Raw genomic sequence first — 18,020 nt, 5'->3', positions numbered from 1 at the left:
TCTTTATTTCGAATATTGAATCAGACAGCTTGATTTCGATCCGAACACGTTCTAAATAAATTTCACTGAGGGGAAAATGAAGATAATTATTATTGATTTATATATATATATATATATATATATATATATATATATATATATATATATATATATATATATATATTAATACCCAATAAACAACGCAATGCTCGAAATTCAACTTTAGTGATTTTGAGTTCGTGGGATAATGTATATTTTCCATTTTCAGACATCATTTCTTTCTGCTGGAAATTCTGATTAATATATCTTTTTTTTTCTTTTTCATCTTCATCGTTTTAGCATGATCATATTCGATGTCTTGTGTATAAATATGAGTGTCTTTGTGTGTTTTCCGGTAAATTCGGTTGAAATGCAGCTCAAAACAGAATATTTCTAATACTGCATGGACATCATACGTTCAGAATGCATAGTTAAAATATTTCTATTCATCATCCAGTACAGGCTGCCTTGAATATCTATTTCTATATTGCCCTCTCCGTGTCATTTTGGTTAATGCAAAATATAAGAAATAAGACTTGTATGTGTCCTCCAATAGAATTTCGGAATATCCATCAATTTATTCTACTCATCTTTTATTGCCATGATGTTGATCCCCTGTAAATAATCAGCTGTTTTACTGTGTATTGAGAATTCCACTTACTTTGCACTCACATTCATGCAGATTTTATTTTATTTTGTAAATGTGAAATGAATGATTTCTTCCTGCAGTTCTTTTCTAATTCGATAAATTCTCATGTAAACCAACAGTTAACTCACTTAAAAACAGATGTTGTTTTGTTGTATTTCTAATAACACGTGTTGTTGTCCAAGGCATTCCTCTTATTGATTTTTAATTCGTTTATTGTTCTATGCTGAAGTCTGTTTTGCAGACACTTTTTGTTAAAGCCGAGGTCTGGTGTTTTTTTGGGGGGGGTGGTTAAACTTATCGGTTTGGTTATCAATAATATGTGGGATGTGTTGTAACACTTATCAGCAAACGATCATTTCCCCAACTAATCCGGGAGATTGTATTTGTATGCCTCGATGAGCCCCTCAACGGAATGAATAAAGCCAGAAATACTGCATATACCCCCGATCACAAATATCGCGACATCGAAGAACACCTGGTGCCATAAGAGCTTTCTCCAGAGCAACTTGAGATGAAAGAGACTGGGCAGAAGAAAGCACAGGCCGGCGCCCGTCAAGCTGCCCGTTAAACCCATGAGAAGCGCGAAGTGCGGCACGTAAATGGCCATGAGCATCGTTAACACAACCAGGGCGCACCGGAGAGAGAGACCCCACGATTTGAGGCGCCCGTCGCCCCCGTAGCAGTCCGGGAAGAACGCGCGCCCTCCGTCCTGGAAGAAAGTCTTTTCCAGCACCTCGACCGCGGCGAAGAACGGCAGCGGGTACGAGAGCAGCGCTTTGGCCACCAAGAAGAGGTTGACGACGGCCCGGATGCCTGACGGCAGGTTGTCCGTGATGACTTCCTTGGTCGCGTCCGCCCACGTCAGGTAGGCCACCAGGGCGAAGAGGCCTTTGAGGATGCAGGCAGCGATGTGAGTCCAGTTCATCATGCAGTGGAACTCGCTGGGTTTCTGCATGTTGCCCTCCAGCGAGGGCAGGAAGATCTGCGAGGTGTAGCTGAACACGATGATGCCGATGGAGATGGGGAACTTCTTGACGTCGATGTAAAACTTCACCTTGTCCCACGCCCAGTCTCGTGCCCGGGACAGACAGTAGGCGATCACGAGGATGTTGATGACAAAGTGCGCGAGGGTGCAGAGCAAGCTGAACTTGGACACGGCTTTGAGGTTCTTGAGGAAGGCGCAAGGCAGGAGAGCGACGGTGGCGATGATGGCCCAAGACCTCTGCGACACCGGAAAATGTGGAAAGCTGTTGTACATCAGGTTCCCGCTCACTACGACGTACAAAATGCAGGTCATCACGAGCTCAATGATTTGGGCTACATTGACGATGTGGCCTCCCAGCGCGGGAAAGCGCGGCGCGCAGCAGGCGTTGGCAATATCCACATACGAGTCTCTCACTCGTACCAGCTGCCCGTCTTCGTTTTCTTCGTAGAGGCAGGCGATGAGGATTTTTCCCGTGTAGCAGCACACGACCGCAGCAAATATAATGAGGAACAGTCCGAGATATCCGCCGTGGAGAATGGCGTACGGTAACCCGAGAACGAACATCCCCTGAGAAGAGAACAAGCACAGGAACGACATTACACAACAGAACACATGTCCACTGAACATACAATATCATAATACCCCCTTCTATTCTATTCTATTCTATTCTATTCTATTCTCTGTTCTGTTATATGACTCCTGAAAACATTAATAATACCCTTTTCTATTCTATTCTATTCTATTCTATGTTCTGTAATATGACTCCTGAATACACTAATAATACCCTATTCTATTCTATTCTATTCTATTCTATTCTATTCTCTGTTTTGTTATATGACTCCTGAATACACTAATAATACCCTATTCTATTCTATTCTATTCTATTCTCTGTTCTGTTATATGACTCCTGAAAACATTAATAATACCCTTTTCTATTCTATTCTATTCTATTCTATTCTCTGTTTTGTTATATGACTCCTGAATACACTAATAATACCCTATTCTATTCTATTCTATTCTATTCTATTCTATTCCATTACATACCTACTGAATACACAATGTAATAACACCCCTACTATTCTATTCTATTCTATTCTATTCTATTCTCTGTTCTGTAATATGACTCCTGAATACACTGATAATACCCTTTTCTATTCTATTCTATTCTATTCTATTCTATTCTATTCTATTCCATTACATGCCTACTGAATACACAATGTAATAACACCCCTTCTATTCTATTCTATTCTATTCTCTGTTCTGTTATATGACTCCTGAATACACTAATAATACCCTATTCTATTCTATTCTATTCTATTCTATTACATGCCTACTGAATACACAATGTAATAACACCCCTACTATTCTATTCTATTCTATTCTATTCTATACTATTCCATTACATGTCAATTGAACATACAATATAATAATACCATTTATATTCTATTCTATTCTATGCTATTCTATTACATGTCAATTGAACATACAATGTAATAACACCCCTTCTATTCTATTCTGTTCAGTTCTGTTATATGACTCCTGAATACACTATGTAACAATACCCCATTCTATTCTATTTTATTCTATTCTATTCTGTTCAGTTCTGTTATATGACTCCTGAATACACTATGTAATAATACCCCATTCTATTCTATTCTATTCTATGTCTACTGAATACACAACGTAATAACACCCCTTCTATTCTATTCTATTCTGACTCCAAAATACACTGTAATAATACCCCATTCTATTCTATTTTATTCTATTCTGTTCAGTTCTGTTATATGACTCCTGAATACACTATGTAATAATACCCAATTCTATTCTATTCCACTGCATGTCAATTGAACATACAACATAATAATACCCCATTCTATACTATTACATGTCTACTGAATACACTATGTAATAATACCCCATTCTATTCTATTCTATTCTATTCTATTCTATTCTATTCTATTCTATTCTAATCTATTGCATGTCAAATGGACATACATCGTAATAATACCCCATTCTGTTCTATTACATGTCTAATGAATACACAATGTATTAACACCCCTTCTATTCTATTCTATTCTATTCTATTTTTATTATTTTGCATGTCTAATAAATACAAAATGTAATAATACCCCTTCTATTTTATTTTATTCTACTCTATTTTGTATTCTACTTTTGCATACTGAATACACAATGTAATAATAATTCTCTTTGATTTTATTATTTTACAATTCTATTCTAATTCTATTCTGTTTACAGCACAATTCGCTTTTTGATCTGTAAAAATCATACCCATATTGGCCTATATTTGTGTCACATGCCACACTAAAATGTGCACATTTATTTGTTCATTTATTTTATTAACTTCAGTGTTTAAAGCAGAACTTAAAGTGCAGTTTTCTGTTTAGGGATTGCGCCATTCAGTGTCTAAATTCACTGCAGGTGCTTGTGATGGAGCATTAGGAATGCAGTTTATTTCAGTTAGGACATTCCATTTGCTGTGAGCAAAGTCACGCTCACCTCATTGTGTCGTCATCAGGATGTATCAAATAGGCAGGGAGTCACGTCACGGATGTCATTTTGATGTTAAGAGGTTTAGCTGCGCATGATTAAATGTGTGTGGATTTCATTGCTAAAACACATGTTTTGGCCATTGTCAAGAATATATATATTTTTAAGTGTTCGTTTTTAAACCACGCTTCGTGTTGAATAAAAGAGGAAGAGGCATTTTCATGACATAGCCTATAAGGGGACATTATGCTCTCCAAATTACGCATGTCGAAAATAAGACTGAAAAACTCACGCAAACCTCACAAATCTTCAACAGTGAACATAAAGGGTGAGACCAATATATAAATATAATAATTAATGCTGTCTTTAATCGCTTAACTCGTTGCTAAACCCGCTTTATGATCCATTCAGATCTATGGACACGACATCAGCTCAAGAAAAAATCACGCCAAAAAAATGTATTTCCTTGCAATTTTTCTACCTACACACCATAAAACTATTCAGCATTAATTCTTATCAAAAATCTGCGGAATGTCTCAAGGCAGTTTATGTGCACAGTTTGACATTTATCCATTCTCCACTACGCGCAATGACTAATGGTGCGTTCTTACCTGGATCGCATTGGTCACGTTCCATCCTGCCTCCCAAGCAGTAATTTTTGGCTTATCCGGATTGCCAATTTCGGAGCAAAAGCTGCCGTCTTTGGGCGCTGAGGGCGGTGGACCCGTTCCATCCCTCTGGTAATGGCTGTCCCCTTGGAAAGTGCCCTCTCCCCCCATGTCCCCACCGCTCTCTCCCACCATTTCATCGTTTTTAAGGATGTCCAACTGAAGCCCCTGCCGGTGGTCATAGTCCAGATCATCACAGGCGGCGAAGCCCAAACCCTCCTCATCCGTGGCGGCCTGGAAGCCCAATTTGGCAAACATCCCACTCACCTTCGCCTGCGACTTATTGGTGACGGTGGTGGCCGCATCAGACAGCTTGTTTGAGATCTTGCTTCTAATTAAAGTGGCCATGATTGATTTCCTCAATTAGATCAATGTTCAAATACCTCTGCAGATATATTTTAGATTGAACGCATTTAGTGTGCGACCAGAGTTCTTTTTCTGCGCATCAACGGAGCGAGAAGAGGACGGACTCTCGTGGTGACGCGTATTCGTTATCTCCAGTTCTGACTGAAATCACGCCTGGTGTTTTGGCGAATTTCGTGGATCATGTCACTTTCAGGCGTAGATGATACCTGGCGCCTGCATCCTGTTCGTCCGCTCCTCTCTTTTGTTTCGGCTCCAAACACCGAGGCGCGCTTCCTAAGTGTGGAGACAGGTTTAATGTCCAGTGCGTAAAAGGAGAATGAGCGTAATTTTGAGCGGTCTTTCCGTTATCAGTATCCGTGGCACAGCTTCGACTGTGTTTCAGTGGCCGTCGCTGATGCCAATGCGGTACACGGGAGCTCGGGGGTGTCGAGAGAGAGGCACGTGTCACCGTCAGCCTGCCAATGCCAAGACTTGCGCGCGCAAAGCGCGTCTCCGGTCCCCAGTGCGCGCCGCTACTCCGCACCGAAAAAAAAAAAAACACGGGGTAAAGATTTGCTGCATTTCTGAGGGAGGGGCTTGCAGTACCCCATCCTCCTCTCCACTTTCATTCTGCCCAAATACACTTGTTACAACACCCAATGGCATCCGGGGTCTCTAGTGTTGCATAACTTCACGTATATATAAACCATCTCCACGCATCTGACTAGCACTCACATGGACACTAAAAGTTGTCTTGAAATATTGTTGTCTTTTCCTTTCGCATCTTGCACCCTCCAGTTTTTATTGCTTCAGATGAAGGTTTAAAAGACAGGAGTCAATTTTGACTTTTTTTTCTTCAACAAGAGGAAATAAGCTACCCGACGACGCGTTGAATTGGTTTTTGGAATACGCATTTAATCGGATTTAAAACCTTCTTTTATTCGTCAAGGAAATTAACTAGAATTGAAATACGTCGCAGATATGAATTAGTTTTAATAGATCAGGTGCACAATCTTCTCAGGTGGTGTGTTTTGTGAGTTTGCAAAGTCAGAAAAGGCAAATTGGCAAAGGACATTTTTCATGGATCGTTTTGTCACGGTGCAGAAATATCGTGCATTGTCTGTGTTTGGGTTTATCATCTGAATTTCGTTGTCGGACACATTCAAGTAAATGAAGATGTTTTTGATTATAAAGGAGTATAAAGTTACAAAGGAGTCGCAACAAAGTCTTTTTTTTCTCAAAGAGTTTCCATTCATTTTCAGTTGCCATGTGGCTATAATATCCCGGCGTATATGAATGCGTTTTTTCTCAGGCCCATAAGAGCTTTTGCATCGAACTGACTCACAATTCTATACAGAGAATCGTCAGTTTTTCAAAATAGATGTGCTGCAGGCTCTTGCAATATTGACCTTTCGTTTAGTCTTATATTCCGTTAAATCCATTATCAGCTTTTCTCGAAAGAATTTAGGAGCCTAATTTGGTTTTATTCATTTTAATAAATGTTGACATTATTACAGAAATATTGTAGACGTATTGTGGAACTCTAATAAGCTTAAACCTAAACGAATCGTCAAAAATTACAATTCTCTTCCTTAAACCCTTGAAACAAATAATTGCAAAATAATAATAATAATAATTTTAAGCGAATTATTATTATTAGGCTGATATTACATGTGATGGTAGTGTAATGACAAGATTATTTTTTAAAAGGGAACTGTAGGTAAATGTCCTCATGATTAAGGGCGAGAGCAGTAGTAAAGAGAACATTTATTTTCAGAACCTTGACGAACTGATTTTATTTCAGCACCGGAGACCGGACAGCGACCGTATGCGTGCTGAAGTTCTACATCGCAGGAGGCCTCTATATTAAAAGTGAATCTAGGCTTAGCTGTTTAGCAGATAAAATCAAATGAATAAATTCTATTAATGTGATTGGATTTTGTTATGCCGTGTTTCACGGGTCCTTCAAAACGTAGAGTTATTTTGTTCAGGGGCTTGCACTGAACTTCACCGAAATGCATTTACTCATTTCATATTCACTCACAAATATATTCATTCATTCATACATGACGCCTTATATTGGTGTATATGGCTATATATAACTCTGTTCTGTGTTGTGCTGCTGTACGCGTCATATCTAATCGTGTCTATCTGTGATCGTCTTCTCCCGGGAGATTGTCTTTTATTCTCCCTCAGGCGGTGCGCGGCCTCGTGGCCTCTGTTCCCCGGTGGGAGCGGAACGGGTTAATCGCGGTGGCATTATCTGCCGCGTCCAGACCTCCTCTGATATCAGCGCGCGTCACTGCGATTAACAACGCTACAATCACGAGAAAAACAGCGCACACACCGGATTTATTTGGCACCTTACAAGGCATTTCATATCACGTTGTGCACGGAAACTGCAAGGCAACATTAAAAAAATAATACAAATACAAATACAAATACAAATGGGGGGGGGGGGGGGGATGTTGCTTATTTAAATGTTGTTGATAAATTATTATAACGAGAGACGATGGCGGTAGCCTACTAAGGTTAATGCTTATTAATGCTATTAATTATTATAATTAATAATGTGTTACTAACTTGCCTTGGCCAGTTATTTAAATGTACAAACTATTTAATTGTTCTTATATTAATTACTATATTTTTCAATGATATCCTTTTTTTTTTTGTGATCTAATTTTGTGATAATACAAACAGTGTATTATATTTGAATATTTACACTCCTGTTCACCCCACACTCATGCACGTGCACACCTCTGCTTGCTGAGCATTATGAAGCAATCTAAATGATTTACTAATTTGATTAATTATGATCTATAGACATCATTCGTAAGGAGCCCGTATTTTGTAAACCTGTTTTCCTATCACTTGCATTCTATCGCATGATATCATACGAATTAGCCACATTTAGAAAAGTCGTACGAATCCTGACGATTTCGCCGTGAGAGTGTGTTGCAACATCTGATTATCATACTTTATTTTCAAGTACACAAATCATAATATTTAGCCATAGTGAATGTTATGAGTGAGGACATGTGAGTGTATATGTGGTCAGTTCACTGATGTAGATCTGATGTCGCCTTCATTTCTCTCATTCAGTTTATTACCCTTCAGAAAAATCATAGAGGGCAATAAGAGGTCAGAGAGCTCCTCCCAGGAGCCCCCTCAACACATAATACTAAATCTCTCTCCAGGGACACTGACTCAGGATCAGTCTTTCTCCAGTCAGGTCACTCTGCTCATCTCTGGTTCAATGTTATCTTGCTGCACAAGGTGATCTCATGTCATTGGTCAAGAAATAGCAGTGCCATGAATCTGGCTTTTGTGTGTGTTGGAGGTGCCCTTTTGTCTTCTCATGGTGGACCCCCGCACTTCCCGAAACAAAATAAGGATTTTGTCAGACAAAATTATCAGTTGGAAATCTAGGCCAGTCTCTCTCTCTCTCTCTCTCTCTCTCTCTCTCTCTCTCTCTCTCTCTCTCTCTCTGTTCTGTCCTTTTTCCCATTACACACTCCACTGAGCTGAGCTAGTGTAGCGGAGCGATTCCCTCTTCTTCTTCATTCTATACAGAGACAGATCATTAATTAGCTTTATACTGAAAACTATGATGCTGCAGAAGGGACACGTGTAATGAAGCTCATTGTACACTGCAGACAAACTCACATCTGTGAGCATGAGCTAAAAAAACAAATGTCATCTGATCTGATCATTTCCCCAAATGCTTGCATGAGACAGATGGAAAAAATAAAATAAAAAAATGCTTGAATGGCAAGTTTGTTCCTATAGACTTTATTGATATAGCGCCATATTTAAATTTTTGATGTTAATGAAAACAAGACTGTGAGGGATAGACTTACAATCTCTTTAGTGGCATGCACAGTATGAAGCTGTATAAAGCTATAACATTTTTGGAAATTTTAGTAATTTTTCATCAGCGGAAAATATTTTAAACAATGGTACAACCAGTTGAAGAGACTGTGCATCTATTCCTCAGCCTGGTTTTCATTCCTGACAACCCAAGTAGGTATAGCTGCAACTGGAAATCTCCAAATGGGGGCAGAATCTCCAAAAAGAGGGTGGAGTTACTCTATAAGGGGGTTGGCCCAGCGGGCTGGAGTTCCTGCCCTTTTGTGGAGCTCTGCAGCTATATCCTTCTTCTACAAGGAGGTAAAAAAAAATGTAAAGATGGCACTTCTTTGAATAAGGAGTATCCTGCTGTCTGATTTTTCGGAATAACAACCACACATCCGTGATGGGTTATCCATTGGGAGTCTTCTCATATCACTCAGTGATTTCTACAAGTAAGCTGATAAAATAGTTGCAACTCAAATCAGTGTTTTATGTCCATTTATTTATTTGGCAAGTAGTCTTGTAATAAGCAAGATAATGAGCAATCTAAACGGCAACAGAACTCCGACCCAAACCAGAGGTGGATTTCAGCTGTTTCTCGCGACAACGCGATTACTTTCATGTCCATTTTTTTGTTTGTTATCTATGTAATAAGCAGGATAATGTACAGTCAGCAAGTCCTCATTGCAAAATAAACCCCTGACAGGGCAAGAAGCCTGACCCGATGCAGGCTGACTGTACATTTTCCTTTACATATAAACTACATCTTTTGTTGCTTTCCATAGATGGACTGATCAGCAGTCACCGTTAATGTTTATTGTATGAAAAAAGATGCAATACAAGTGAATGGTGACTGAGGTTAACATTCTGCCAAACATCTCCTTTTGTGTTCCACAAGAGTAACAAAGTCATACAGATTTGAAACAACATAAGAGTGGGTAAATGAGGACAGAATTTTCATTTTTGGGTGAACTGTCCCCATGCATTGCACTTCACATGCTAAAATTCTATTTATTTATTTATTTTTCATCTTTCCATGTAAATTTTCCTTACATTAGTCATGGCATCTTCTCCTCCCATATGAAACCTACAGCCGTCACCACTGGCAGCCTCTTCTGTGGCTCAGCGAGGCAGAAAATAACACATAACACACTTCCATTAAAGAGCCAAACTGAAAAGACACGGGGGTCTCTGGGGACCCCGGCGCAGTGGAATCAGCCAATCGCGCACATTGGCCCCTCTCCGAATCCATTATGATTAGCATCACAATTCCAAATACATTATTGCACTGATTAACCTCTATCGGAACAAATATCTGCTGCTTTTATAAGTGAAGTCATGAGTAGATGCTGCATTCCCAAAAACACTTTCAGCATTCAGATTTATTGTGTTGATATACAAACCTAAACCTAACTAATTAAAACTGATGCAAGACTACAGACAAAGCCATTCCATACAATGTAAATAACAACGCAACCTAATTAGTGAATCTTTTAAGCTTTCATGACATCCCAAATGTCAGATTTTGCTAAAAGTGGAAAATGTAGTCTCCAAAGTAAAAGCACACGTGCACGCAAAGCTGACAAATGGCATTATCTACTTTTGGCCAACTGCATGTTGAAAACTTTGAAATAACTGTGGAGATGATCACAATAATTCAGTGAGACAGAGATGTGTTGAGAATTCAAGGAACCAAAATAGAAAAATCAAATCCATTTACTGTAAAATATATTCTTCCCTTTTAGCCATAAAACCTTTTGACACACAAACACACACACTGGCACTCAAATAAACACACATGCAGAGAGACTCATGAGAGTGAAATCCAGGTGGTCTTGTGGTAACCACTTAAAAGCCTTTTCATTTATCCTAATGCGCCTGTTTAATGGGCTATTATGAGTTCCCGGGAGAGCGGTGGGTTATATTAACCCTGCTAGTGCTCACACTCGCACACACCCAACCCTTCTCTCTCTCTCTCTCTCTCTCTCTCTTTCTCTCTCTCTCTCTCTCTCTGTGTCAAAGAGCCCCTCTCTTTCCCGAAGTGACCTGTATATATTCATACTTGTGCCTTTTCTTGTTGATTGCTGCCATTTTGCTTTCCAGACAGCATTATTTCCAGCAGTCCCGACTCACTCCATCACCTTGTGTTTTTTCCTCTTGTTCATTCGGTCTCTGTTCCCCCCCGCCAGGACACATTAACATTGTAATTGCCTTTTAGTCCTCTCCTTTGAACACACTGTAAACTGGCGTTGCTCCTGTGGGACTGAGAGCCTGAGGCCTACACAATCAACACAGCAATCTGTTTCCATTATATGCTGCTTACAGCCACAGCGATCAGACATTATAGACTCATACATACACTCTGTGTGTGAGTGTGTGGAGGGGGATTCTCATGGCGTTGGTAAATACAATATATTAATGAACATACAGTATATTTCATTAATAGTGTATACTTTGTATTGTAATAGGTTATGATTATTATTAATGGTGAATAGATTATTAGCTCAGGAAATGTTTGGTGTGTTCAAAGTAAAGGAATATTCCACCTTTTCTTTAAAGAAAAAGCACAAATGTGTGTTCCAGTGAGACACTTACAATGGAAGTCAATGGGGTCAATCTGTAAACATTAAAATACTCACTGTTTCAAAAGTATAGACACAAGATGTAAACAATATGTGTGTTAACATGATTTTACTGTCATAAAATCACTTGTTAATGACAGTAAAACGACAGTGTAAACAACTTTAAAGCTCAAATAATGCACAAGTTTTATTTAAAACAATAAGCTTCACATTTCTGCAATGAAACCCTCCAAAAATTGACCCCATTGACTTCCATTGTAAGTGCCTCACTGGAACCTCGATGTCTGCTTTCTTAAAAGAAAAGGTGGAACGAGTCGAAATAATTTTTTGCCACAAATGCTGTCGATTGAGCTTAACTTGTATTGAAACAGAATAAATGTGAACTTTAAATGGTCACCATGTGAAAAATGAAATGTTTAAATGTGAAATGTATAAAGTGGTAAATCTCGACTCTCACGCTCTTGTGTGTTCACACTGGCTGTGTGCGTGCATCAGTGTAATCATCGGTTCAGTCTCAGAACTCATGAATAAATGAAGAAAACCAGCTCAGCGCTCACAAGGGACAGTTTTATATCCTGTTAAACAGAATAACACAGTTCGATAAATCAATGCTACACTAGTTCTACACCTGTCTGCACATATCTGAGGGTAGAATTCATCTGTGTGATATTCTTTAGCAAATTAACCCTTTGATGCATCTTTAAAAACTATTTTAATCATTCTGTGTGAGATGTTACATCCAAACCACAATGGGGTGATCACATTTAACCACTGCCCATAATTCTATATGTCTGTCCTCTTTATATGTCATTGTGTTTTTGTATTTATGCTAAAATAAGTTCAGAATGGCTAATGAAAGTGGTGATGCACCAAATGCCTCTGGAATTTTATTAATTAAAAAAACCAAGTGACTGAGTGCATAAGAACAGTTGGTTTTGTCCATTTGTTCTTAGATTTCTTCTATTTTGCTCGTGGAATAAATGCATTGAAGCATACACTACCCCTGAGCTAATTCAAACAGCAATAAATACAATCATTACAAAGATGTAGACCACCTGTTTCTAATAACAGTTCACATCCACTGCACATTTAAATGAGATGGAAATGAGAGTTTTCATTAGCTAAACCCTCAGCCATAACTGTTGTTCGCATCGGTATGGAGGAACAAAATATTAAGATAAAGAAAATCTCAACAAAAGCTGTATTTTGCATAAATGTGCCCGTCTCTTTTGCATTTGTACACTTAGAGGCTCATTAGTATTCAGAGCTCTCATGCTCAAAAGTGTGCGGCGTGCCATTGTGACGTAATCGGAGGCACTTTCTTTGATTTTTATTGGATCTCTTGTGATAGGCAGTTTATAGAACCGGGCAGACACCAAGAAAAAAACACCCGACCTCTTGAATAGAGTGTCTGCTCGACATCATTAACGCTACACAATCAAACCAGCTCATGAGTCCACATCACAGCACTATTGATCTGAGAGGAGAGGTGGCTCGGGTCTTTCTCTGTAGAAATAAATGTCTTTAATTCCTCATAATGCACAGTTATTGTATTTAATCATCAATATTCTTCAGCTAGTAAATTTATGCCTGGCACAATTTTTTTCAACCCTTTAATGCATGGATTATTAAATGACAAAATAATAAAAATCTTTATGTTTTGTTTTATTCAAAAATAAGAATATAATCATTAACATTGTTATTTTTTCCCCCCTAAAATTATGCATTTTGAGAAAGTTACATATGCATTAGAAAATAGTTGTAGCCAAACTGTTCTAGGGGTTCTTGGTGCATCACTTTCATCCGACATGTTGAATTTATGTCCTCATAAATAAAAATACGATAACATATGGAAATGCATAAAGGTCAAAGGTCAACATTCACATTGTGGTTTGGATGTAACGTCACACCCTGAATGGTTGAAATGTATTTGAACAGTTTGTCCACTGGAGTATTATCATGCACCGATTTCTGGCCAATACTATACAAACTATAGGCTGATACCATTACCAATATTTTGCCACGTAGTCACCTTATTTTATTTTGTTTTGAGTTATGCTTTAAAAATGAAGTACACAAGCTAATAAGGAATAATTTCAATTGAGCACTGGACCTACTGAACTCATATCAGGCCACAATTTTAAGAGAGCCACAATGAAAGATAAATACAAGATAACAAATATTTAAAAAATGAGATAACATGACAATTGATGTGTGGGAAAAAAAAGGTTATTTTGCACTTCTAAAAACATTTTTGCCCTTGTGTTTTTACATGTTATAATAGAACATTATAAATTAATATTATGCATATTCAGTGTGATTTACTTTTTCAGATTTCACTTATTTTAGTTGGTTTCTTTATTTACACACCTGGTTCTACCTTGAAGTAGAGTCAAGGTAAACACAATATTTTTTTCATGAATAAAAACACTATGTTTTACAGTGTAGAGCATGTTTGTTAATGTTGTTTAAACAAATAAAATAATTATTCTGCTTTTAAGCTTTGAGCAAACAGGCTTTTCAAAGGCACTGTCCCTTATTAGCCCACATGAAAAGAAAGTTATATTTCTGGATAATAATCAGTTTGAGCTCAAGAAGCTTCTTAAATATTTCCATTTACCGTAAAGTGGTTATCAGTGGTCTTTATTCATTCAGACAGTGTCCTGCACCAGATACTCATTAAATACATCTTTTCAAACACAAAGTATTGCTGTTAAATACAAAACAAATAAATCATTTCATGTATCATTTGATTTTTAATCTCTTAAAATTTCTCACCCGGTTTGTTCATCTGACTCCAGAAAAATGGCTTTTTTTAGATCATCAAAAACAGTGAAGTTTTGGAGCAACTTCCAAACTGGCCTTCAGACAGTGTCAGCACATGATCCCAAATAACTCAAGAACGAAACATTTGATTGGCTCCAAATAAAAGTTAAATGATACCGGGGGCCTGGGTATCTCAGCGAGTACTGACGCTGACTATCACACCTGGAGTCGTGAGTTTGAATCCAGGGTGTGCTGAGTGACTCCAGTCAGGTCTCCCAAGCAACCAAATTGGCCCGGTTGCTAGGGAGGGTAGAGTCACATGGGGTAACCTCCTCGTGGTCGTGATTTGTGGTTCTCGCTCTCAATGGGGCGTGTGGTAAGTTGTGTGTGGATCGTGGAGAGTAGCATGAGCCTCCACATGCTGTGAGTCTCTGCGGTGTCATGCACAATGAGTCACGTGATAAGATGCACGGATTGACGGTCTCAGAAGCAGAGGCAACTGAGACTTGTCCTCCGCCACCCGGATTGAGGTGAGTAACCGCGCCACCACGAGGACCTACTAAGTAGTGGGAACCGGGCATTCGAAAACTGGGGAGAAAAAGGGATAAAAAAAATAAATAAATAAATAAAATGTTAAATGATACCAACAAATATGTGCATTTCCTCTGCATCCAATTTTTTTTTCTCTTGCTTTCTGTCTTTTTTACATTTCAAAATAAAACAGTAAGTGGGCTTATGTGGTATGTGGGCTTAACTGGGTCACTTCTCCTATACAAATTCTCAATAATAATGACATTGAATATTTTCATGTTCAATTCGACACTCATGTATTACTGTTGTAGAAAGACCTAATTCTAATAAAGCATTTGACTGATCAACATTGTAATTACTGAGGAAACTCATAGTGACCTAATCTTTTATTTTAGCATTAACAGAATCGAAAGGAAATTCCACAATGACTCTTATAAACATGGAGCACGGGCAGTGCCGAAATGCAGTAAGTCTATTCATGGTTTTCTCAGGGGTCTTTCAGTGACTTCAGTGTTTGCCCTATACAGGGCAATACAGGGCAAACCCCAGGGCATCTGTAAACGTACCCCTTATAACCCATCAATAAACAGCACACACATGTGTTTGACTCAACGGGTGTGTGTGTGTGTGCTTGTACTCGATCAGAGCCCCGAGGCAGCAGTCACTGTGAGATTGCACATGATTGCTTTTGTTTCATATTGACTGAGCGACACGTTTCACCCATGAGCAGAAACCCAACTGTGAACAAGACAATTCAGAGCAATAACAGTCTGAATCTTGTGGTGAACCACTAGAACACCTTGGCCATTACATTAAGTGCTATTTAGACTTCCATTAACAACAGGAAAGTGAGATTTCTTCCTGTGTTTAGATGACTGCAAGCGTGATTTTGCTATCCCATTGTATGTCTAAACTTAAAGGGGTCATTTACATTTTGTTATTGTTTATTTTTAATTGATTTTTTTTTTGTCTTGGTAAAAACATAACATTGGTAATAATTGTAAAAATAATTATTTAAGTGTATTATTATTTATTTATTTGTTTTGTTTACAATTCTACACCCTCTCTAACCCTTACATTAAACAGGATGTATTTTTGCTGCTGTGTCTTTAAGACTTTTTTTTAACTGCCCCGTCCTTCAATAACAACCTCTCTGTGCAGTTGCATTACATTGAGACAGATTCATAAAACAATCTGTGCTGAAACTATTCAGATCACACTGAAATGATCAGGGATCTTGTTCAAAATAAACGTGCAAATACACAAATAAACACCAAAGCTTTCACACAATGGTTTTGTAGGTCTTTTCTCCAGCCAGGTCTCCTAAGCAACCAAATTGGCCCGGTTGCTAGGGAGGGTAGAGTCACATGGGGTAACCTCCTCGTGGTCACTATAATGTGGTTCTCACTCTCGGTGGGGCGCGTGGTGAGTTGTGCGTGGATGCCGCGGAGAATAGCGTGAAGCCTCCACACGCACTAGGTCTCCGCGGTAACACACTCAACAAGTCACGTGATAAGATGCGTGGATTGACGGTCTCAGACGTGGAGGCGACTGAGATTCGTCCTCCACCACCCGGATTGAGGTGAGTCACTACGCCACCATGAGGACTTAGAGCGCATTGGGAATTGGGCATTCCAGATTGGGGAGAAAAAGAAAGAATACAGAGCAGAAAGATCAGAGCTGGTTTACACAGCACTGTTGTTTTGTCTTGCTGCTCACTAGAGACGATGAGAGGGTGCTACTACTGTCATGAAGTCTTGCGGTCCAGATGAAATCAATGCGGAGTTTCTGACCACCCAATAGATGTAATTGATGTGCAAATGTGGAGCCCATTGTACAAAGGTCCCTGGGATTGTTCCTGGAAGGCAGCAGATGTCCTAACCCCGTCCCCAACCTAATCCTAACCACATGGAGACTGTAAGGCTGAGTAGCCTGTGAGGAACAATGCATGGTCCAACAACAAATGTGGATGCTCATGTTGATTTAGTTTCAATAACTGCTTTTTATTTTTACTCGAGAAAAAGTTTTGAGAAAGTTACAGTATGTTGTCATAGTACAATGAAGTATTTTATTGCACAAGATATTACTCCTGATATGAGCCCTTTAGCTGAGAAAAAGCACGCAGGCACGGCGTCTCACTGCAGGTGGTGCGTCTCTGCTCTCTCAGTGTGTTTGGAAGTAGCTGATCGGGTCTCCACCCCACAGTCGCTCTGCCCTTTAAAACACCCGCTTCCTCTCACAGGCCTCACTCTGAGGTCAAGTGTGTGTCGCGTGTGTCAGATCTTCCTAAAACCAGACCCGTCCAGAAGACAGCATGGAGGGTGAGACAACAGGTTTATGTGTTCTGACATGTGTAACAGGTTATGAGTTATGATATCATGAGCTCTTTATTGTGCTGAATGTTATAATGTAATTTGTTATTTTACTCTTCTGAAAATCTATCTGCGTTCTTTCTTTAGAAAGGAATATAAAAAGCAGCCCAGAGAACAAACACTGTCATTCCCCTCTTTGAAACACGTCCTTTCTCCATCATAAAGCATGCAGCGTAACACAATGCATGCACCTTTAACTGTGGAACGACAAATGTGCATCACTGCATCAAAGCAAACACAGACTTTTACATTTTCTGTTGAATTGCCTTTGAGTTTAATGTGTTCCATGAGCTCGTGTCCTCACAGGGAGAGAATAAAATCAGAGACAATTCATTTTGTTTGTTGAAATACTCCATTTGTCTTTGGGCTTTTATCTGACATTTTGGACAGGACTCTCAATCAAACACTCGGTTACATAAAAACTGCATCTCATCTGTGGGGGGAAAATGCTTTACCAGTTCAGCTTCTGAAAGTAGTGTTTCATATATGTAACAAAATATTATTTCAAATATTTTTGCATTATGTTAATTGTCCCTTTGTTCAGTGATTCTGCGCCTTTTTGACTCCTAACCACCCCCGCTTCCACCAAAACAATATTCACAGTCCCCCTCCTTCCAAATATCCTTTGAGTGAGCGATCAGCAGTGCATTTGAACCAGAGGGACTAATATGACGACAGTTCACATTGTGTTCTGGATTTAGTTATTAGGTTCTCATGTTATTTTAATATAACACATTTTTAATA

The 18,020-nt window shown here is 38.9% G+C and overlaps 1 protein-coding gene across 1 annotated transcript; it reads right to left on the bottom strand.

Moving 5' to 3' along the window:
* Positions 1–112: 112 nt before the first annotated feature.
* Positions 113–5,653, bottom strand: LOC127449567 (vesicular inhibitory amino acid transporter-like). The gene is made up of 2 exons (XM_051713090.1): positions 4,772–5,653; positions 113–2,219 (listed from the first exon to the last, which is right to left on the bottom strand). Exons 1-2 carry the CDS (start codon positions 5,174–5,176, stop codon positions 1,032–1,034), a joined length of 1,593 nt encoding a protein of 530 aa, XP_051569050.1. The 5' UTR covers positions 5,177–5,653; the 3' UTR covers positions 113–1,031.
* Between the last annotated feature and the right edge of the window lie 12,367 nt (positions 5,654–18,020).

This window comes from Myxocyprinus asiaticus, chromosome 12 (assembly GCF_019703515.2).
Source record: "Myxocyprinus asiaticus isolate MX2 ecotype Aquarium Trade chromosome 12, UBuf_Myxa_2, whole genome shotgun sequence".
NCBI lineage: Eukaryota > Metazoa > Chordata > Actinopteri > Cypriniformes > Catostomidae > Myxocyprinus > Myxocyprinus asiaticus.
Note: the sequence above shows the minus strand (reverse complement) of the source record. Positions and strands in the feature narration are given on the sequence as shown.